The sequence below is a fragment of the Mangifera indica genome, chromosome 6 (assembly GCF_011075055.1).
Source record: "Mangifera indica cultivar Alphonso chromosome 6, CATAS_Mindica_2.1, whole genome shotgun sequence".
Classification (NCBI taxonomy): domain Eukaryota; kingdom Viridiplantae; phylum Streptophyta; class Magnoliopsida; order Sapindales; family Anacardiaceae; genus Mangifera; species Mangifera indica.
The window spans coordinates 14561588-14587625 of record NC_058142.1 but is presented as its reverse complement, the minus strand read 5'-3'; the positions used below and the strand labels follow the sequence as shown (position 1 = coordinate 14587625).

At 30.0% G+C, this 26038-nt stretch overlaps 1 protein-coding gene across 1 annotated transcript; it reads left to right on the top strand.

Moving 5' to 3' along the window:
• The first annotated feature begins 18193 nt into the window (after positions 1–18193).
• On the top strand, positions 18194–19896 carry LOC123218471 (berberine bridge enzyme-like 8). Its single transcript, XM_044639935.1, has one exon. It carries the CDS (start codon positions 18212–18214, stop codon positions 19799–19801), a length of 1590 nt encoding a protein of 529 aa, XP_044495870.1. The 5' UTR covers positions 18194–18211; the 3' UTR covers positions 19802–19896.
• Positions 19897–26038: the final 6142 nt, after the last annotated feature.

The following is a 26038-nucleotide window of genomic DNA, read 5'->3' as shown; positions in this document are numbered from 1 at the left end:
AGAACCTGTGAAACCTGATTTTGTGCACAGTGGACGAGGAAAAATTTGGGTGAGGATATGAAAATTTTTGGGTCTATATATGAGGGCATTTCGATCATTTCATGTAAAGGGGGCCTTTTTGCATAAGTCCAAAAAAATTGGGAAATTTTGCTTAAACCTCTGATATTTAGGGTAATTAAATTAATATCCCTTTGCTTTACAAAGAAACAAAATACTAATTTTTTTAAGCATGATTTGTAAGAGATAGATCCCAAAAAAATTCTAAAATCTTACATTAAAATAATCTTTGGGATCAAAGTGTAACACTACAATTTTTATAATTTTAGTATTATTTTTTAATTATTTGGCATGCATGTTTAACGATATAATTAATAACATGTATATAAATGGATCTTTTGACTTAAAAGCATTAAGATTAATATTAAGATTATACTAAGCATGTGGCCAATGTTGCTTCACAACCCGTAACAACATCCGTTAAAGTCTTTTATTATTACCCTGAAATTAAGATCATGAATCAGAGGAATTGAAATTTCCAACACAAACTCCAAATTATACATTGACAGTTTCCCCTTGTATGTATGATGAATTATGGTAGATGTGATTTGAGTTTGTTTGGGCTTAGATCATAATTTGACTTGAACAAGCCAAGTTCAAATTGAAGTTTGAGGTCAATTTGAGATTGAGGCCTCGTCAATGTTATTACATAAGAGTTTGCCTTGTTATTGATTTTTCTTTTCTAGCAATTCATCTTCTTTTTTGACGATTTTTCTTCTTCTTCTCTCACAATATTTTTTCTTTTTCTTTGACAATTATTTTTTTCTGTGACATTACTATTGATGAACCAAACAAACTGAGTTTATTCTTGAGCCTACTGTTTTGGTTTTGAGTTGAGCTCAATCCCATTCTTGTTCGGATTAAGTTTGAATCCATTTCTACAATAATATATGTACAACTCCTTCAATCCTTTCTGCATTCTCTCATATGTGTATGTGTGTGTATATATATATATATATGTATGTATGTATGTATAACATTCCATAGAAATATATAGAGTAATTTGCGTTTTTCCGCTCAAAGTTTGGTTTTAAAACGCTTTTCATCCTTTGTTGATATAAATAACACTTTTTCAACCAAAGTTAAGTTTTGTTAATAAAATAATAATATTAGGAAGTGAAATTATTATTTTAATTTTCAAATTATTATATAACCTTAAATTAATAAAAATTAAAAATAATTTTTTAATATTTAAATTATATAAGAAACCTCTTATTTTCATTTCTTTTCATCTTGACCATTTCTTTCTCTCTTCCTATATACAGAAGGTGTCTTTGTCATAAAATCGTAGATAGAACATGTCTTTGTTGTAAAATCATATATCAAGAGGTAAACTATAATTTTTTAAAATTATTGAAGGTCTTTTTGAAAATTTTGGGGTTATCAAAAATTCAAAAAAGTTTGGAGGTCTTTTTAAAAATTTTAAAATATCAATCTACTTTAATAGTTTAAAAAATAATAGCCAAAAAATTAAACATAATGCAATAAATTATTATATCATATTATAATTTTTAAGATCATATAATAGTTTCAAAATATATAGAGATTTGAAAAATATCTAAGATTAATTTGTGAGTTTTTATCTTTTTTAAAGATTAAATTATTATATTTAAATATAAGATATGATAGAAAATTATTGTTTTTAAAAAAATTAATAAATAATAAAATTACTATTTTACTATCACACTATCAATATTTTTGACCAAGTTTAATTTTATGTAAAAATCTTATTTACACCAACTATGGGTGAACAACTATTTTTAGACCAAACCGTACTCATAAATACTAGCATGATTGATTTTAAGGAGACTCTAACAGAGATCTAAAGCTACTCAAAAGTAAAATGAAAAATAGACATATCTAGAAGGACAATCATAATGTTAGGCACGAAGGTTAGACCCACTTGCTTTACCTCTTTCCAAGATTAATTGACACCTTCAAAAGCTACATTTTATTGGTAAGCAGGTCTACGGGGATAACTTTGGCTATAAGATTGATGATGGAATTGATTATTTTATTAATTTATAATTTAATAAATCAATTTAATTTATTATTAAATTAAAATAAATTTATTAAATAATATTAAATATTTAACATAACTTTTAAACATAAATCATATAAAGTTTATTAGAAGTAAATTTATATAATTATTAATGACAATAAAATATATTTACTTCTTTTAAATATAAATTTTAATTTATTAAAAAAACTCAAAAAATAGAATAGAAATTAAAATTAAGGGTTAAGACAATAAAACTTAGTCAACCCCGTTCTATTGATTTTAATCAGTTCATTTGGTTTTGATTAAGTCTGACTGAGTTTTATATCAAATCAGTTTTTAATGAAAACTAGACTGGGCCATAGGCAGATCCTTGTTAAACCGACCGATCCAGTTTAGTTTTGAAGACATTGATTAAAATGTTAAAATAAAGTAATATAATAGAGTTTTATATAACCATTCAAGGATTAATATTTGGGGTAATATAGTTAAATCCGTGCAAAAGATTATAAAATAATTAAGAGTATTATCTAAACACTGAGGGCCATTTGGTTCCTAGATAATAAAAATTATCTTAATAATTTATTTTTTATTATTTATATTATCTTGTTTATTTGTCAATAATAAATGATTACACATATTTTATTATCAATGATGATGTGACAAGTAATACAAGTGAAAATCTAATTACCACATTCATCTTAGGTATTAAAAGAGTATTAAAGTAATCTTGATTTTATTATAATTATATTTTTATTTATTAATTTTTTAGCATAAAAATAATTTTATTTTTAATTAATATAACAAGTAATATAAAATGTATTTTAGAATAATTATATCCAAAGATATTTAAGTAAAATAAATTACTAGTATTTTTTTATTACCTCTATTCAAATACAATAATTATTTTGACTTACCAAATTTTATCAAACATAGTAATTATTTATATACAGTAATCTTTTAAGTAATCTATTTTCAAGATAATCTTTCAGTTTTTGTAATAAAACATTACTCAAATCAAATGCTCCCTTATAGCTAAATTTGATTCCTATTGGTACATTTATTCAATATAATGTAGGAAATTCCACTGAATTCATATAAAATTATGGAACTTTCATTATTAGTGTAGTGCCTTCTAAATTATGAGTGGATACTAACCGAGCTGAACTCGAAAACTCCCTGGTTCAAGATCAGTTTGAATTAAAAATAGTTTAGTTCGAGTTTGACTAAAACTCATTAATCTGAAGATAAGGGTGATTTGAGTTTAGCTAGAATGAAAATGGTTCGAATTGGATTTAATTCGGGTTTAGTTCGAGTTCATGGCTTAAATTATTTATGGCTCAAATTTGTGTTGTTTTATTTAATAATAGGCAAAATGACATCATTTTATCCAATAATGGATAAAACAACATCATTTTGCTAATTGCTTAACATAACTCGAATTTAGGCCTGAGCGAAGTTCAGACAGAATCGAGTCATCTACTTGACTCAAGAGTTAGACTAAGTCAAACTCACTCTAATTTAAATTTAATATAGTTTTTAAAATGAATCGACCTTCTTCATTCGAGTTTGATTCAAGTTTGATCTGAATGAATTTGAGCTAAATTAAATCGATTTGAACTAATTTTTGAGACCATACTAATTGAATTTTGGGTCCAACCCTAGTCCTCTTGAAATTTTTGTGTGTTGCTAGGTTGGACGTGGGCTACAAATGAGTGCGAGCTACTAGTGGCTAAGCTTAGTTTGTGTCAAGCTAGACTCAACTTGTTGAGTTAAGCTCGAGCTTAAGTATTTTATTAAAGTCTAGTTTGAACTCGTTGTTGTCTGGCTTGGTGAGTTCATTGTTGCTTGGTTTGTGGTTCAACTTGCCTTTAATATCAATAATTCCCTAAAAAGTTAAAATATTGCTTTACACCCTTAAAATCTTACTCTTAAGTCTAGACTTTAAATGTAAGGATAATTGATAAATATGTAAATTATTAGATTTAATTATAATTTTTCAAGTCAATCTCAAGCCAATAATTCTTATCTCAAACTTCAACTCAAGCTTGTAACTTCTTAACTCAAGCTTTATATAAACCTAATTGAATCGATCTTGAACCTAATAATCCTTGCTTGATTGCAACCCCAATGGAGAGTATAAACAAGTTGAGGGTATTTTGATTGACACGTTGCCAAGAAGCATCAACTAGGAATCTTAACTATTTAATGGACATGCTTAGTTCAATAAATATCCCAGTTGAGAGTATTGCTCATCATTCGTTATTTCCTTCTTTTTTAAATTTCTTCAACACCGTCCTATAGATTTTTCGAAGTAATGAATTGTGATAATTTTATCTTATCACCATTCGTACTTGTTGTTTTTTTTCTAAGGCATTTTCCTTTTGGTTACCTTCTCTTTTTAGTTTTTTCAAAGTTACTTGTTCTTCTCATGCTTGTCCCCTAAAGTTAAAGCATTTCAGTCATTTCTTCTTTAATCTCCTTTTCAACTCTCTAGAGTAATTGCTTCTGAGATGGTTAAAGTGGTAATAGAGAAAAGTAGTAAATATAAGAGTATGAATTTAAACTCCAATGACAACATATGAAGATTAAACTTATGAGTTATTTAATACAATGGTTATGGGTCAGTTGAAGTAGTGGTCTGACTCAGTAAAAAAACGAAAATCTCTACAGTATACACACTTAAGCATAAATTTTTGGATGAAATAATAGGCATCATATGGTATGCATTCGAAAAAATAACGTCTTCTATCTTTACAAACAACAAGTAATATTACATGTACTAAATATGAATGAAAATGTGTATATATATTAGTGTATCATCATATAATTAAGTATTATTTTTATCTCAAATTTAAAATCATTATATTATATGATAATTATCAACGTTTGTATCTATATTTACCCCAAATTTAAAATTCTAATGATAATTATATATATACATATAAAATGACTAAAACTATGTAAGTACTCATGATATTGTGTTATCATATGATTAAATATTATTTTATTTTTAATTCAAAGTTAAAAAGACTTATTCCTACCCAAGGTTTAGTCTATTACCAAACTCACATCGGCTAAGTTTCAAAAATTTAAAAACTCACTCGTCAATTGTTAAAGTTAACAAAATTCGTTAAATCTAAGGTAAAAACATTATTTAACAAATAATATTAATAAAATAAAATTTTATCTCATTTTTCTGCATTAGTTTAAAAAATTAATAAATTTTTTCCATAAAAAAGTTTGAAAAGTTACATTTTTCCTTATTAAGGTTTACAGTTTTTCCCTTGCTTCTCCAATGATTGAAGCTAGCCTATAACCATCTTCTTCGTCAATGTTCTCGCTCTCTGACCATGAACTCAGTGCTCTCCTTCTTTCCTTCATCTCACGATTCAACATGATTCAATCATATTCAAAGATGGAAGCATCGATTCATCTTCACACTATGCTTCCATCTTTGAATTTGATCGAATCGTGGTTGATTTGTTTGTTGATGGCGTTCGTGGATGTATTATACCATTAGTCGATTTGTCATTTGTTTTTGGTCAGAGGTGTTGACAATAAATAAAGAAGATAGACAATTTTTAGCAAAAATATAAAATAAAATTTTATTTTTTTAAAATTATTAGTTAAATAATATTTTTATCCTTAGATTTAACAAATTTTATTAATTGTAAAAGTTGATGAGTAGATATTTAGGTTTTCAAAACTTAATAAGTGAGAATTTGAGAATAGCCTAAACCTTGGGTGGGAATAAAACTTTTAGCCTTTATACGAACCATTCAAGAGCACCTTTAAACACCATTCACAAATTCCAGTATGTACCTTTTAGAAATACCATCCACGAGAATCAGTTTTTAACAATATGCAATTTTCAAAATTTTGCATTTTTAAATAGGCCAAAAAACTTATTCTCATCTAATGTTAATTTATTTACAAAGGTAAACTGATTAACTTTAAAAAATCTAAATATTTATTTGTTAATTGTTATTAAAAAATCAGTTAATTATAAAATATAAATATAATTTAATTAATAATATTAAAAAAATTAATATTTTACCTTATTTTATAAATCAGATTTAAAAACTTATTTTTGTTATTTTAGTGCTTTATATTTTTTCTTGTCGCAATCAGCCTCTTATTTTTCAGAAAATTATCTTACACCCCACAACTGAATTCTCTCTTTCCGGTGTAGTGATCTCCATCTTGCCGGCGGATCATTACCAATGCTTCTGTTTGGAGGAGATGACGCGTAAATCAGTAATCTGACTACCGGTTTATGAAATTTTCCGAAAGCAAAAGTGGTGTGGCAGCGACGGCTTCTGGATTTCTTCCATGAGACCACGGACTGGAGCTACACCTCACTCTGTTTCTCTCTGGGCACTATTGTTGCTTACGGAGGCCGTGACGGTGACGGCGGAGCTTGACATTAATTCATCCTCAGCAAGTCTATTTTGGTCTACTGCCAAAGAAGAGGAGGATCTGTTGCGTAACACTGAACCTAACGGCGATTCTTTGGCGACTTCTGTTGTCAGCGATCATGATCAGCTTGACGGCGGCTTTTTTTCACTTGATAGAATGTTACAGTGGGCCATAGGAACGGTTCCTTAACTAATTGTAACTATTTTTTATTCCAATAATATAATTCTAATTAGAATCCCAAGTCAAATTATTCGTTGGTCATTCTGATCCAGCCAAGTTGAAGGAAACTGCACAAGATGTTCACCTTCAGAGCTCAAGAAGCGTCTATGCTCCTTTTTTTTGGCTGAAAATGAGCATGAGATCCGTTGCCCAATCGCTAGAATGAATTGCAGAAAAGAACAATCATTTAAAAGAGATACTGTAGTTGTGAGAGTATAATTGTAATTTTTTGAAAGATAGGGGAGCGGCTGGAACGAGTAATAAAATAAAATCTGGAAATATAAGTTTTCAAATAAGCTCGAGAAAATTGTATATTTTCCAAATTAAATTAAAAAAGGAGATAAAATTTTATTTTATGTAATATTAATATTAATAGTTAAATAACATTTATATTCTTGTAACTAACAGATTTTTTTAACAGTAACAGTTAAAAAATGGTTGTTTGGATTTTCTAAAATTAATAGACATGTATTTGTCAATGAAGGAAAGCATGGATGAGTATTAGTCTTTTGGTATTTTAAATATTTTCAAACAATTAATCTGTATTACAGACAGTCTACATTTCTACAAATAGTAATCATGCATGAGCGCCAATTTTTCACCTTCAGAAGTCCAATATGCTGTTCGCAAACACCGATTTCAACTTCGCATTTCATCCAACAACCAATAATAATATCTGCTACGGATTTTACTGGCAGTCACCATCAAACAATTTAGTGCAACAAAAAAGAAATTGCTTGACCATACAACTATTCTCAGTATCTTCTGGACAATCAACCTCCTCTGATGAATTTGCTGAGTCAACTATATATGATAAAACTATAATTCTCTACAACGACTCCAGAGAATGAATACAAGAGGCTGCTTAAATATCTTTAAATGAATCAAGACTGCATATATAGATTTAGAGACTCCCTGAGCAGCTAAGGATTTTTGTTGAAATGTTATCCTTTTAAAATTCAGTTGGATTATATGTTGAACGACCAGTTGTTTACTAGTAACTTGATCACAAATATAATGGACATTTATTTACATATGCTTAGTCTTGACATGATAAATTGGATTAGAGGCTAATGAGCCTGCATGTTGATTATCATCGATGAAGCATGAAAACATAGATAAGGGAAAGTTTTGGTGTTTCTAAAACACCCCCAAACCAGTATGAAACATTTCGGGGGTGTTTCGGCAATTTTAGGAAAAATGGAAACAGGTCACGTTTCCTTAGTTGAAAAAACATAAACTAGGGCTTGCCCCTGGGAAGAGTGACCGGCAAAGGCAAATAAGTGACTTGGTTTGATGAGACTAGATCATGGAAAGACCATGTAGATGAAGAAGAAAGTTGGTGTCGTCGCTCTATATCTACTACATCTGCGAATGGAGGTGTCAATTGGTCGAGTTAGGTTGGGCCGACTCTGACTTGCATAGTGTCGGGCCTTTAACGAGCCAACATATTAATTTTAATAAAAAATAAAATTTTATATTATAATTATTATTTATTTATTTATTTATTATATAAACAGTAATGGTCATATTATTGAGATTTGAGTGATATTTTGCGGTTTGAAACTTTAGGGTTTCGATTTTGAACAATGCTTAATATGTTTTGATTCTTGGCTATTTTCGTTGAATTTGTTGAGGGGTTTTGTGTTATAGCCTATGTAGATTTGATTTGAGTTGAAATTGAAGGCCGAAATGACCGATTTTTGGTCGAAAAATGCGTCCAAAGCAATAGGTAGTCCGATAGTGGGAACAGTGGATCCCACTGTCATGACAAATATTCCCACTGTCAAGAGACATTGACAATGCGTTAGGGGGTTAAGTGGCTTTTTTAAAACATTAGGGAGCTGGCCATTATAGATTAGTCCACTACGGGTGTTTATGAAATTTGCCATGTGACAGTGGGCTGCTGTCATGAATACCATGGGTTGGGGGGAAAATTTACTTTTTTAAAACTGGAGGGGTGGTAATAGATTCAAAAATTATTGAAAGGGCAAGGGAAATATTGGACCTGTTGCAATAAAAATTTTCTCTGGGGGTAAATTGATATTTTTCACATCTAGGGTTTCTCAACGTGTAGTTTTCGAATTTTATATATGTTTTTCTATTTTAGGGTTTTTCAATATGTAGTTTTCAAATTTGAGATTCAATTTTTTGATTTTTGTGCCTTTTAGACACATTTTACGATGTAATGATCTAATTTCACTCAATATTTTGATTTTTTTGTTTATAGGATATTTCAACTCGTTTTTTGGAATTTCAGTTTCGTTTTTTTAAATTTCGCCGTTTTATGATATATTGATTCATATTGTCCAGATTTTTGAACGATTTTTTCGACTAGTGACATTCTTATGTATTTTAACTGACAGAGTTTGAATTTTAATTTCGTTTTTTCAGTTGTTCACATTCTAGGATATATCAACGTATAGAATTCGAATTTTATTTTCGTTTTTTTGAATTTCACCGTTTTAGGATAGATTGACTCGTATTTTCTAGATTTTGGAATGATTTTTCGATTGTTGCCATTCTAGGGTATTTCAATGTTTAGAATTTGAATTTAGTTTTATTTTTTCGAATTTCACTGTTTTAGGATATATTGACTAGTATTTTGAAGATTTCCGAATGTTTTTTCATTATCAACATTTTAAGGTATTTCAAAGTATAGAATTCAAATTTCGGTTCCGTTTTTTTGATTTTGGTCCTTTTAGGATATATCGATTCATATTTTTATATTTTCGACTGATTTTTTGATTGTTAACACTCTATGGTATTTCAACGTGTAGAATTAGAATTTAATTTCCATTTTTTCGAATTTCATAGTTTTAGGATATATCGACTTGTACTTTCCAGATTTTTGAATAAATTTTGATTATTGACATTCTAGGGTATTTCTACGTTTAGAATTCGAATTTCAATTTTGTTTTTTTGATTTACACTCTTTCAGGATACATCTACTTGCATTTTGTAGATTTTCAAACGATTTTTTGATTATTGACCGTTTAGGGTATTTCAACGTTTAGAGTTCAAATTTCAATTCCGTTTTTTTGAATTTCACTGTTTTAAGATATATCGACTCGTATTTTGAAGATTTTCAAGCGATTTTTTGATTATCGATATTTTAAAGTATTTCAAAGTATAGAATTCAAATTTTAGTTTTGTTTTTTTGATTTTCATCCTTTCAGGATATATCGATTAATATTTTAAGATTTTCGATTATTAACATTCTATGGTATATCAACGTACAAAATTCGAACTTCATTTTCATTTTTTTGAATTTTGCTGTTTTAGGATATATCGACTCGTATTTTTTAGATTTTTGAACGATATTTTGTTTGTTGACATTCTAGTGTATTTCAACGTATAGAATTTGAATTTCTGTTTCGTTTTTTTCTTTTAACCATTTTAAGATACTGAAATCTTATTTTAAAATTTTGTGATTTCCTTTTTGATTGTTTTCTATTTTTCATCTTTATATGATTTTTTTATGAAGACATTTGTTTACATATTCGTTATTTATGAATGGCTTACGAATTATGTAAATTTTTATAGGATATTTCTTGCAAAAGAAAACCTGTTGAAGGGGAGCTGTGAATCCCCTATAAGTCTAGACACTTTCAGACAGATCTGATATGTTGTGCATAGCATACTGCATTTTCTAGGATTACGTTTACACTGACCCCAGATCAGCTATGACTATTTGAGAGGACATGTTTCGGCTATCTCCTTTGTTTACCCGAAACCAAATTCTCTAGGATATTGATTCATGCATTTTACTATGACAGCTATATCGACCCTTTGCCAGAGATGAGTTTTGGTTTAGGGTGAGCGGGGTTGATGTTAGATTTAGCCCGTTTGAGTTTGCTTTGGTGACGGGCCTTTCGTTTAGCCGACGCACTGATATCTCTTCATATATTCCTCGCTCTTCCAGACATAGGATCATGGATACGTATTTTTGAGGTTATCTGAAGGTACAATATCATGACTTAAAGCGCTGGACGACATAGGATCATCGTGCGACTATTTCATAGTGCTGGATGACTGCCCACACATTCTTCAGAGGCCATATTGAGATGGCCTAGAAGAGTTGGCAGACCATACCATATAAGAAGTTCGAGTTTTTGACCCTTTTCATAAGGAAGGTTAAGACAACGTACACCCCGGGGTTATTTTACAAACCATGATGGATGGTCGATAAGTACAGTATATATGTATTTTAATAACATTTTACGTTGAATTAGTTTATAATCAATTGTATTTTGTCAATGTTTATAGGTTTACATCCCTATAAACTTTGATTGGGCATATTGGGTGGCTGGGGTTATAAATTTTCGTGAGTGGTCGATTACTATGTACGATTCAGAAGAATTATATTCAGAGAATATGGGGTGTCTAGAGCAGCGGATGTGACCATACATGACATTCATACCAGCATTATTAGAGGTGACGAGCTTCTGGACATCTTTTAGACAGACTCCACAACGTGATCCCCTCGTGTTATATTGAGCGACGGATGTCCCTTAGCAGGGGGAGGGCTCCGATGACTGTGGCTTTTTTATGTTACAATTTTTTGAGTGTTTGACGTTGTCACAGAGTGTCGATTTTCCCCGGGAGTCGTCTACCTCTATGCGTCGACGTTTAGCATCGCAATTATATTTTCACTATATCGAGTAGCTCACGGATGTATATTTAGTTAGCTCATTTTGTATTTATCCTTCTTCATATGATCTTATGTATATATTTATTGTATATATACTTTATCTGTCATTATGTATCGATATGTATTTGATTTCATTTTTAAATTACCTTTTTACGAAAATAATTATATGTGATTTGAGTGATGTTACTATCAAACGTTAGATGAAATAAAGAAATACTCAAACAATTCATTCTAACAAATATAAAATGAAGAAATTATTTGCACTAAAATTATTAAATCACATATCAATACAATTACACATTTGAAACAATAATAAAAATACATCGGTTACATGTAACTAAAGTACAACAATGATAAATCATATAAGTAACAAAATTGATTCCACTGCATGTCAAGATCTTGTCCCTTTGCCTTTTTTAGATGAACATTGGGTGGAGCTCGAGACAGGTGTTGGGCTTTTACATTGGGTTCGTACGTGTCCTGGTTCATGGCAACAACTACAAATCCTCGGTGTTACATTTTCTCCTTATGAAGGACGTTGATTTCTGTTGGAGGGATGACTCGAACAACGACTATCGAGGACGAGGGGCAGAACAACTATTCCTTCTGGTGAGTACAACCAATCAGATTGGTTTCCAAGAGGATTGACCAGTTCTTGATATATTGCATAGTCGATATCGGTCCGAAAGAATGGATGAACCCATGCATTGACATTCGTAAGCCTCATATGTCGTGTAACGATGATGGTATGCTTGCACAGAATACATGAAAGTTGAAACTTTCTACATGTGCAAGACATTTCACCGAAGTCCACAACACCCATGAATCCACCAAAACTGACAACTTGATATCGAATAGGTGTAATCGATCGAACCTCCAAACGTGCAAACTTTTATAGACAACTGCTGATCTTCTCCTCCGCCCAAAGGGTGACAAAGTTAGGACATTTATCTGTAATTTGAAAAAATATTAACAACACATTTGGTAATAACCAAAACTAAGGGGAAAAAGTACACGAGAAAAAACTTTTAATTAATAACGATTTGATACTTACTTGCATAGTTTCTCCTCTCGTAAAACCATCACTGCATGGTACCATGAATGAACTCTAGGAGCATTGTGATAGATAGACCCCGTGCATGTCTAACAAGGGCATTAAATGACTCAGTAATATTAGTGGTCATAATATTGTATCAATGTCTCAGAAAGTACGCTCTACTCCAACAATCAAATTTGACATCACATAGATAAGCTTCTGAAGGTTCATCGAGTCAAGAGATTACATCATCAGCCCAAATTCTGATTCTGTGTATGATTTTGTGACTTTCCAATATACACCCACAACCCGTAAGGTGGTAAAAAAATGAGAACTGATTATAATCAAAATGTATGAAAAGGATAAACTATTAAAAATTTAATTACTTGTTTAAACACTATACCTTTGAGTCTCGTTTATACTTTGCCCGCTTGTTACACAAAAGATAATGACAACAACATCCATGGTGGACATCTGGGAAGACTTTAGTCATTGTCGAGTATATAGCATGATATTTATCTAAGATTATTACCAGCTCAGAGAGGTTATGGATGTATTCTTTAATTCTCCTGAGAAACCAACACAATGTGTCATGATCTTCTTTTTTGCCAATACCAAAACCAATGGGATATATCTGGTTATTACCATCAAAAGCCACTGCAATAAATAAATGCCCTAGATATCGAATTTTAAAGAAAACAACGTCAATGCAAATAACAGGGCGAAGATATTCTCTGAATGCACGAATGGAATATCCTAATGCCATAAAAAAATTTTAAATCGATGGTCATCATCCGTTTCAATAGGAGTAACGATGTCTAGATTAATACGCTATAGATTATAGCAATAATCTAGTAAAAGCATAAATGATTCCTTCGGTGAGACCTTCAATGAATTTATAGCCCAGTTTCTTGCTCGCCAAACCTGTGAATATGAAATATCAATTTTATATCGGTTGATGATGTCCGTAATTATTTCCTTAGGTCGATAAATTCGATCAATCATTACAAACTTTGATCTCATTAATTCACCTAAAGCTTGAGCCCCAACTTGTCTGTGACGTGACATGATTTGATCAACTGAACATGCATGGGTAGGATTCATAAAGTTGATTTGAAACACTTCACTGACTGTGGACTTGGTTGCATGTATATACCACTCACAATTTTCAATCTTGTACTTAATTTCCCATCGTTTCTTGTCAGACTTTTTTACCATGAATTGAAATCCTTTAAGTAAGGCGAATTGCTTTACAGTGTCTTTCAATTGAACTTTATTATGAAAAATATTACCAACCTTTATGCCATTCTCTTATTGGATCGATCTAAAACCACCTGATGATGTTGATGGGTATGGGGAAAAATCAAGAAGCCACCAAAACGGATCAGTGGGGACATTGTAAAAAAATGGCCTAGCATAATTTCCACTACCTGAAAAGGATCTTTAAGCTGCAAACTGTGCATACTCTCGGTAACTGATGCCATATACTCAAGCTCTACATCTTTAGAAGGAATATTGAGCATATCATTTTTATCGAAGTCATCCCAGTCGGGAACTCTATCTTTTTCCCCATGAGCCCATGAGTTTGTAATGTACAACGGGTCATTACTTAAATTAATCAAGTTTTCCAAATCGTATTCTTTTTTGACCCCACTAATTTCTTCTTCATCTTCATCTTCAGCTTCTTCCTTCTGCCCTTCAATTGGGGTACATATAACAAAAATAGGAATACATTCCTATAAGTACTAAGACATATCAATAAGACCCTGGACATCTTCATCATTTTGGATCTATACGGGGCAGTCGAGCTTAATTTTTCTTGGCTTCATTGATAGTTGAAGGTAGTTTTTCATTGGATTAATACCGTAAGACTCCTTCAAAAGCTCAATAAATCTCTCGAATGTTGTTCCGTAAGGAATTTTAATTAATTGTTTGGATCCTCTAACATATTTCTTTGTGTTGTTGCCACCTTGAATCCATTCGCCTTTATAATGAACCGATGCATAATCATCTATTTTAATTATCAATCTTGCAATGACAATTTTTTGAAAATAATTATTCATTTATAACAAAAAAATCTGTAATAAGTATGTAAAGTAGTCTTACAATTATTAATATAAAAAACCCCTCATATTTTCTAATATTTTATTTAATCCCTTATAATTATTAAACAATTTATATAACACCCTCGTATATTATCTTGTATCAAAATACATCTATTTGTTCTTAACGTTTCATTTAAAACGTTTTTATAATGTTTAATATCAAAATACCCCCTATATTTTTTTAAATTATTATTTAACCCCTTATACTTATCTAATATTTTATTAAACATCTTTGTATAATATCTTGTATCAAAACGTATCTATTTATTTTTTATATTTCATTAAAAACGTTCTTATAATGTTTAATATCAAAACCCCTTATATTTTTCTAATATTTCATTTAACCCCCTATATTTATCTAACAATTTTTTAACAACGTTTTATGTAACCTTGTATCAAAATGTATCTATCTATTCTTAACATTTTATTTAACACGTTCTTATAATGTTTAATATCAAAATACCCTCTATATTTTTAACTTTTTTTAGCCCCCCATACTTATCTAGTATTCCATTTAATACCCTCGTATGTTTCCTATTATCAAAATACATCTATTCATTCTTAACATGTTTTTAAATCCTTCATGATATTATGAAATATCAAAATACCCCCATGTTTTTCTTAACATTTCATATAGCTCCCTATAATTATCTAAACTTTCATTCAACACCATTTTATGTTCTCTTGTATCAAAAAACATCTATCCACTCTTAATCTATTATTTATTTGCTTCATGTATTATGTAATTTCAAAATACCTCCTATATTTTTTAAATATTTTTTTTACCACCTACAATTACCTAACATTGCATTTACCACCCTTTTATATTGTCTCATATCAAAATACATCTATCTATTCTTAAAATTTCATTTATAATGCTCTTACAATATTTAATATCAAAATACCCCCTATTTTAATAACATTTCATTTGACCCCTCATAATTATCTCTTTATTTTTTAACACCCTTGTATGTTGTCTTGTATCAAATTATACCTATCTATTCTTAACATGTTATTTAAATCCTTTATATATTGTATAATATCAAAATACCCCCATATTTATCTAACAGTATTTAACCCCCCATATTTATCTAACATTGCATTTAACCCACCATGTTTATCTAACATTGCATTTAACCCCTATATTATGACATATAAACTAGATTTAACAAATAAAATTAAGTTTTTAGGCTAAGATTAGTATAAATACATTTTTTTCATGAATAGTCTTTTTTCGAGTTGAATTCAGAAATACGAACTTCTTTCATCCAAACGACCCTTACTAATTGATCTTGATAGAGTGAGAGTGAGAGTGAGTATTTGAGTGATATGAGAAGTGTGTGTAATAAGAGTGAGTGAGGAGGGTTTATATAGATGAAGAGAAGGGTAATTTTGGTATTTTAAAAAAGTTATGGGCATTTTTGCTTAGGAATAGGGAATTTGGACATTTTTGCCTAAAAATAGTGAATTTGGGCATTGCTTAATGGAGGGATATTTTGGCCATTTTTTACAATTTCCCCTTTATTTATAATAGGTGAATGAAAGTTTTTGGAGTGTACCTTTTTATTGTGGGACTCTTGCACTTGAGATGTGTTGGAGTGTACCAATTCCACAAATAACCCCCAACCCCTTGCATGCTAAAAAATAACAAAAAACCACCAAATGCAGACCATAGGTACCAAAGTCATTTCGATTAAACCTCTCATGTACTTAAAAGTTATCCTAAACTCTCACCAAACGTGACTCATGTGGTGACTTTGAATCATGCATGGTAATCAAATAACCTAATTCCAAAAATCAAATTTTGTTTGAAAAAACCGAGGGGTGTAAGGGTAAAATAATAATTTTATCGTAATTTAAAAGAGTGAGAAATAAATTCTCTGTGATCATACCCACACTTTTTAAATATGACAATTTAATTCTTAAAATTTTTTGAAAATTCACAAATCAATTCTTGAAATATTTTGGAAAGTCTAGCTGGTGCACCTTTTTAAAAAATGATCATATTCACTTTCGTATATTTTAAAAATATATTTGGCCTCAATAATTGTACTATGATCTTTATACTTATAATTTATTGTGTTTAGTTAAGAACTTTGGAGATGTAATTATCGTTTTTGAAACTACGGAATGACATATTGAAATTTTATAATTTTAAAAAATACTCTAAAAATTTTTGAATTTCTAAAAGCCCCTTATAAATTTCATTATCACCCCTATCGATACTCTTATTAGTATAATTATTACTATTACTTGTTATCATTTCTGACTTAAAACCTAAAAGAGAGGAAAAGAGTGAGAGTGAAAGAAAAATGAGAATAAGTTGATTCTTATATAATTTAGATATTTAAAAGGTTAATATTTAATTTTTATTAATTTAAAGTTATATAATAATTTGAAAAATAAAACAGTTAGGATAATATAATGAAATCATTTTTTAACATTCTATCAATTTTTAAAAATTTGATTTTAGATGAAAGGTGTTAATTATGTCATTTAAGAATAAAAAATTGTTGTAAGACTAAACTTTGAATTAGAAAATGTTATTATTATTAGGCCAAATGACTTATTCCCACTTAAGGCATAGTGAAAATCTAAAGTGATCCTTGCTAATTTTTGAAAACCTAAATATCACCCATCCATTAGTTTTGATTGTTAGAGTGAGGTGTAAAATCGTCATTTAACGATTTTTATTTAAACAAATAAGAGTTTTTTCATTTCCCTCTTTAGTTTTAAAAACTAACCATTTTCTCTTAACTCAAACTTTGAAACATTGCATTTACACCCCGAAAACTTCATTCCATATTTTCGATAGTCATTCATCTCAGTGTTCCTTTTCCTTCATGGTGGTTTTTCAGTGCAAAAACCATCGAAAATTAGATTGCAATGGTTGAATTTTCTTGCACAGTTCTATGCATTAGTGACACATAGATCAGGTGAATGATGTCGCATGGATGACGCCCACATCTGTGCAATGTTGTAAGATAGATTTGTGCATCGTTGACACACAAATCATTGCATAGATCTATGCAATTTTTGTGTCGATACATGCATGAAAACCTGGCTATTTCGATCAGATTTTTGGAGGTTTTCACATTGAGAAAACACTAGGGAGAGAAGAGAGATGTTGTCAGAGAGGAACACTAGAAAGAACGGTTGTCAAAAAGATGGAATGGAGTTTTTGGAGTGTAAATGTAATGTTTTCAAAATTTGAGGGATTGTTATTTATTCTAAAATATAAAACCCTAAACAAATATGTATTGGGGGTGAAGGATTTATTTTTTAAAATTAAGTTAGAGAAAATAGTTAATTTTTAAAACTAAATGAAAAAAAATAAATTAATTTTTGTTTGTTTAAATAAACTATGAGAAAAATAATTAGTTTTTAAAACTAAAAAGTTAAAAAAAATCAATTTTTCTTTATTTAAACGAAAATCTTTAAATGATGATTTTATCCTTAATTGTAATAGCCAAAACTAACGAATAAATGAATATTTAAAATTTCAAAAGTTAGCATTGATCATTATAACTTTTCATTTTACTTTAGGATGGAATAAGTCTTTTGACCTTATTATTATGATTATTATTATATTCCACCAACTAAATGCATCAATGGTCGGTGTAAACGCTCGAGTAAATGTTGACATTGTCACGTAATTCCCGTACCATGGATACTTTATATATAGGATAGCAACCACCCAAACACGACACTATATAGAAATGGAAAATTTTACAAGCACTCCAAAACTTTCACTCCTATCAAAAGTCATTCTCTTCTCATTATTTTCATGGGGATTGACTTCAGGGTTCGTCCATGAAAACTTTCTCCACTGTCTTCTTAACCATTCTCACCCTTCCCATCCAATCTCCCCCGCCATTTTCAGCCCACAAAGTTCCTCATTTTCGTCTGTTTTGCGATCCTACATCCGGAATCTCCGTTTCAACTCAACTTCAACTCCCAAACCTTTCCTTATTATCACTGCATTGCATGAATCCCACGTTCAGATTACCGTCGTTTGCGCCCGGAAACATGGCCTGCATATGAAAATCAGAAGCGGCGGCCATGACTTTGAGGGGTTATCTTATATCTCCCAAGTCCCTTTCTTCATGCTCGACATGTTTAATCTTCACGCCGTTGATGTTGACATTGAAAGTAACACTGCCTGGGTTCAGACGGGAGCAATTCTTGGAGAAGTTTATTATAAAATTGCTGAGAAAAGTAAAACTCATGGCTTCCCGGCCGGGGTTTGCCCCACAGTCGGTGTCGGTGGACACCTTAGCGGCGGAGGATATGGCAATATGATGAGAAAATACGGGCTCACTATCGATAATATCGTCGATGCAAAGCTTGTGGATGCTAACGGGAGGCTTCTGTATAGAAAATCCATGGGGGAAGATTTGTTTTGGGCTATCAGAGGAGGTGGAGGAGCCAGTTTCGGAGTCATTATTGCTTATAAAATAAATCTCGTTCCAGTTCCAGAAACAGTGACTTCGTTTCTGGTTATAAGAACTCTAGAATTACACAATCTGACTGAGATTGTGGATCAATGGCAGCATGCCTCTTACAAGCTTCCTGAAGAGCTCTTCATCCGACTCTTTTTTGACGTGGTTAATAGGACTGTAAGGGGAAACTTCTGGGGATTTTATCTCGGTGGCTCTGAAAATCTTCTTTCAATCATGAACGAGAGCTTTCCTCAACTGGGGTTAACTCAGCCCGACTGCTTCGAATCGAGCTGGCTTGAATCGACTATTTTTTGGAGAGGTTTTCCGTCTGGTACTTCAACAAATGTTTTACTAAATCGTGCACCGGCGGCGCTGAGTTTCCTGAAGAGAAAGTCGGATTATGTGAGAAAGCCGATTTCCAGAGATGGCCTGGAAGGAATCTGGAAGAAAATGATTGATCTAGAAACACCAATGTTGATATTCAACCCTTACGGAGGGAGAATGGCGGAGATTGCAGCGACGGCGACGCCATTTCCGCACAGAGCTGGAAACTTATGGAAGATTGAGTACTTAACGAACTGGAATCAATCAGGGAAAGAGGCAGAAAATTTTTACCTGGGTTTGATTCGGGAGCTTTACGATTACATGACTCCATTTGTGTCAAAGAATCCGAGGCAGGCTTTTCTGAATTACAGAGATCTTGATTTGGGGATCAATCACCATGGAAACAGGAGCTACTTGGAAGGAAGAGTTTATGGAATCAAGTATTTTAAGGGAAATTTCAAGCGGTTGGTGAAGATCAAGACCAGGGTTGATCCTGAAAATTTCTTCTGGAATGAACAGAGTATTCCAGTTCTTCCTGACTGAAATATGAATATTTTGGTATATAATTTGTTAATGTTCTCATGTTTTACAGATGTTTGATTATTGCAGTAAAATTCGGTTCTTATTATTGTTGAAAATTATTAAAAAATGAAAGGAGTAATTATATGAATTTCAAGTATTAATCTGGCTTCACATATCTTTATGTAAACCTTATAACAATTAAATATTGGTAAGAAGTAGTCGAGTGGAAGTAAACTTAAACTTGGATTGAAGTCATATTGTCGAGTTTGAGTTTGAATTGATACACAATATCATTGGAAGTTACTAATAGAGTATACAATGTTAACGAATAGGTAATCTGTATTGTCAATAGAACAAATGAGTTAATCATGAATTAAGTTTAAATTTCAATTTAAATTTGACTCATTTAATCAACACATAAATTCAATCTGAGTGGATCGGATCCACTTCTGGAATTATTATTATAAGTTTAAATTAAAACTGATTAAACTTGATTGGTATTAGTAAACAGAAACCTTTATCAATTTAACTTAAACAGACACTATTTTAGGGAATCAATTGATTTATTTAAATATACGATGATATATTGTTTAAATATTTAATTAAATAGTAAAAACTATGTAGGCATGATATTGCTGGTGAAATCAATCCACAGATAGAAAATTCAGATAATTTATATAGAGATTGGTAAGCAGGGCGCACAATTCTTCTGAGAGTCAAAAAATAAAAATAATCAACAGGAGAAACTGCAAAGAAAGAATCTGTAGAAATGAGAGGCGCTTGAAACGTGCTGCGTACTCCATTGCTTTCAATCTCCCTGTCGAAAGATAGAACACCATTCACATGCCCCAAGGCGAACAATCTGAAATGGAATAGGGATATATGAAGATAAGGTCAACAAGATAAAGAGATGAACAAAAGGAAAAGGCTTAATAATTACACCAGTATGTAAAATGAAAAGTTGCCCAATTCCTATTATATATGCTGAGTGCCAATAATAATATATTATCATATGAGTATGTGTTATTTGATTTTTAATTCTAAATTATTTAATTATATATTGACATATTATTATACATTATACTAAAATTGGGACACATTATACGTGTATATTATATTAATTAAAATTTTATATAATAATCTTTGTCAAAAAAAAAAAATCAAATAGGATGATGAAATATCAAAATTCATACATAAGATAAATGCGTAAAAGTTATGGCCAAAAAAAAAAAATGTGGATGTTGTGTTCGCATATTGAACATAACTTTTTGCACATAAGTTGTGCTTGAAGTGACTTCATAGAACTAAAATCATCGATTTCCTCATCAATATATACTATTAGACTATCATTCAAACGAGGAATATTGAAAAAAAAGAAAATTACTTTTTGGGTCCATCTATATAAGTTTATTATTATTTTTTTATGTATAAAAATATTATATCATAAAAATTTTACAGTTCTTAAAATATCTTTATTATGACTAAAGTTTGAATTTATATGATGATACTGTTTATCATATATTGTACTGTAGGCGATTTTATTGTTTATCCTTGACTATATTGTTCATAATAGGTTTTTCTATAAAATATTATTATTTATCATCTATTATTACCGTTTATAATAGGCGATTTTCTATTATTTATTGCCTATTATACTGTTTATATATTCTTTATATAAAATGTTATTTTTTACCACGTACTATGACTGTTTACAATAAACAATTTTTACTGTTTATTACATATTATACTGTTTATAGTAGTCATTGTATAAAATATTGTTGTTCATCGTCTATTGTCATTGTTTACAATAGATAATTTTTATCGTTTATCGTCTATTTTACTATTTACAATAAGATAAAGATAAAAATAGTTAAGATATTTAATTAATAAAATGATATAAATGTTTAATAAAAAAATATATGGTAAAATTGTATACACAGGCTTAAGAAGTGTTATTTTTTTCAATAGCCCTTTAAATAATTTGTTTTCATTTGAGTTTAGTGTTCCATTTTAATGATTATCATGACGGAATATTCTTAGTAAATATAAATCAAACACTATTATACTATTTCTATATGCAATTATAATTAATTAATTAAATAAAAATAAAATAACAAGGTAAAATTAATTTTAAAATACTCTAAGTTTTATTTTGAGATGGAATCATAGTGGATGGCCCAAATAGATCAAAATTGAGGGATAAGAAGATTATAAAATAAAAATTATAGTTTCGATTAATCTTCCCAATTCTAATTGTTAATATTATGTTAGATTGAAAGGAAGATTTGAATTAAATAAGACCAAAAGTATGTCTTCATGTTCAACAGAAAAGGCTAGTGATTTTGCAAGAAAGTTAAGGGATAAAAGGTTAGAAAAAGTTAAAACGCTAAAGGTTGAATTTGTAAATAAATAAATAAATATTTATGTCTTTTTTATCTCTTGAAAGTCGCAATAATTAAATACAGAAGTCGACTATAAAAAATTTTAATGGGTTACCTAACATATTTAAAAAAAAAAAAATTCACTAGCGGAAATGACCCTACCAACCCCCTCCCTCCGTCATTGCTTGTGCCCACGATTGCAAAAGTTTCAAGAGTATCTAAGAGATAGTGAAACCTTCACTGTATTGAGCGTATGTGAGGATCAAATTTTTCTATATTTCGTATCTTTCTACCATCAACTTTTAAGTACGAGGATCAGAGGCGGGCTTGAGCGTCTGTGAGAGTGGCCCCAAATATACCTCAAATTGAAAAATTTTTAAAGATAAATGACTAAGCCCACCCTTGATTCAAAAAATAAAATCTACTTCTCATCTCATTGCAAATCATTCCACTTTTTATCTCAATGATTATTTCAAACCCAAGCTGACATAGCCCATGTATAAAGGATTTTGTTTTTTTCAAAATTTGAAATAAAATATTAAAAACAAAAAAAAAACACCCTTATAAATAAACTCAGAGAATAAATTAATCAATATAGAACACTTAGATATGTTAGCATTTTAATACTATTAATAAGCAAATCACTCAGTAAGAGAAAATAAGTATAAATTAAAATGAAACAAATAATGAATCAAACCAATGATTAATTTGCAAAAATAAACAAATAATCAAACAAGAAAATCTCTAATTTAGTTTTTCATAAATAGAATATACTCAGAATAAATTTAATAAATGTATACAAAAATTCAAAATTATACACCTTGAATAGAGTTGACCCTCTAAATCAATCAAAATATATAATTAAAACAAAAAAAAAAATTAAAATGAAAAGTTCATTTCAAACAGCCAAATTAATAACAAATTAAATGATCATAAAATATAAATAGAATTATAATGACTTTCATATAGAGTTTATGCAAATTAGAATCAAACCATTAAATATAAAAGGAATGAATACTCAATTTTAACATGTTTAAGAGATTGCAAGTTTGATAACTTTAGAGATTTACTTTTAGGAACTATTTATTCTAGTATATCCAATAGTCCAATACATTTCAATTGTTATCCAAATTATACGGTTTGTCTAAATGACCAAAATATGTTAGATGTCTTGACTTTAAATATCATGACATTCAGATATTAAACCAGGATCAATACCTATATTCATGTATTTACAGAATTCAAAACAAAGTGATGCAATCTGCCTTTGAGTCTAGAGTTGTTAGGCATGACAAAAAAGGACACACAATTTTATTTCAAGTGGATTTAAATAAGTCAAATATTACAATATCAAAAACCATTAGTTGGGATCAAATTACTATACCTAAAGATTGAAGATTAGATAGAGTAGTTACATCCTTCAACTAAAGAGCAATGCAAGAGGCTCTTAGGCTAATTCAAAACACATAAATAGATAGTATTATTTAAAAACCAGATGGTAGTGCAACAATTAAGTTTAATAAAGCACTAAGAATAAGTATTGATGATGCTGAAATTGCATTTTCTAGATTAAAAATGAAATAAACTTATGAACCCCAAAGATTTTCATGTTCCTCAATCCCAGGATCTAGCTTAATAAGAACAATATCTAAGGGATAAATAATTCTTCAAAGATTCCAAAACCCTATTATTCAGTCTAAACACCTTCACAAGGAGATGATGAAAAGGCTTTGTAAAGAATGTCTTCCATTTATTCGCAAATGATTATTCTTTTGAAAATATACCAAAATTAAATGTAATAGAGGGATTTGAAATAAACAAAGAAATATTAAGGAAAGAATTTTATTTTAGAATAAATAAATCCAAAAGAAAACAGTTTTTCAAAACATTCACTAAAGAAGAAAGAGATCAACTTTAACAAGAATATTATGATCATCTAAAAGAAAATTGTATACATATACATTTTTTTCCAAAGGTTTGATAATGAAGAAATAGTAAACGTACAAGAAAAAACAAAAACATGGAAAACATTATAAGGTAAAGAAATTAAGAATTTAGAGTAAATACATCCCCCGTTAGGAGAAATTTCATTACCCTACAAAGGAGTGGTTTTAACTGCAACTTTTAAGATAAAAGAGGACTTGGAAAAAATTACGAGAAATGACATAAAAAAATTACACAATAAACAATTATATCAACTAATATTTAGAAATAATAGGGCATTAACTAAATAGAATTAAAGCTGTTGTTACTCAACCAATCTAAAATTACAGATGAAAAATCAAAACCTATAAATCTTTATTTAGCCCACATGAAATTCCAAATTTTTTTTCAAAAGATCTTTCAAACAAAATGAATTTTGTAACACTCCTTCTAGAAATACTGCCTTTTAGAGAACAAAGTCACTAAATTGTCTATTTTGAGCATGTATTTAATTCAAACTAGTAATAAATTTATTAACAACTGAATAAAACCTTATATATTAAAAAGAATAGTAAAATTACTGAAATACCCTTGTCAAAAGCAAATGGGAAGCATTCAAAAAATTTCAAAACATGAAAACATAAACTAAAAACATAATATGTATAGTCTGATACATTTATAAAAATTTGAATAAAATATGAGTTGGAAAGATGAAAATGCCCTCATTGTTTTACGTCTATAGACAACCACACGTCCTATCGCCATTATGATCATTTGTACCTGCTCACATGAAAGTAGGGAAGTGAGTGATAAAACACTTAATTGGTAAGAGACTTTTGATAACTTTTACTGAAATCTCCAAAATGCCCTAAAACTAGACCCATGCCAACTTTGTCATTCGGAGTCAACATTAAACTCCTTTATAGATGATGATGGGTCTTATGTATTGCCTTTGTGCTCATACTAAACTTTAGGGACCATTTGGGTTGTATATCATAACTTTCGAATCAAATTGTGTCCTTCTCGGTCATTAAGGAATACTCCCCTAGATTTCTATTTGGTGTAACCTTACTAAACTTGGTGAAAGCATATGAATCAAAAAAGTTGTGACTAAAGTTGTATACTAGGCTGATTGGATTGGATCGAATACAGAGATTTAACACTTTGGCCATGTGAGCTATCCCTTTATTTCATTACACCTAAGTGTATCTTAACTGTACTTAATTGTGAGCTTATACCTTATTGCAAGTTTGATGTCCTACTATAGTCATGCCCTACGGCAGGCGATATAGTGAATATGAACTCACAATGCCTTCCCGTTATGATTCTATGATGTCTAGCGTGCTTGCATCTTAAACCTTTACTTAACTTATTTCGCTCTTACTTCCATCTAACGGTATATCTAGTGCTACACTATGACTTGACTTTTCAGCATATGAGGTATTACTGTAGATCCAGAATCTCTATACGATTACTTGGGATGACCCTTAAATCTTTAAACTAATTCTCTTGCTTTTGCCTTATACACACAGGCGTGTACATCTTGGCACACAGGGGTGTGTCTATTTACTTTATCCATACACGACTACTTCCCTATGTTTCACTATTTATAAACACGCAAGCATGTGCTATATCTAACTTGGTGTGTATCCTTCAAATAATTATTCTACTTTCCTTTTCTATTCTCCTCCTAATTGTACTACTTTATAGGGGTATTATGGTTATTTCACCCCACACATGGTTGGCAAATCTAGAAAACACATAGAGTATCCTAATTTTGTAACCCTCTTTGTTCTAGTGCAAGTTCATATATAGAATGGATGATTAAACACAATAACACTATTTTATTGACTTCTAAATCCTCTAATATCTCAATAACAATTGATTGGATAGGAGTAAAAGGCCTTAAAAGCTCTAATTCTTTTCTAAACTAGCCTTTGGTTATTAGTCTTCT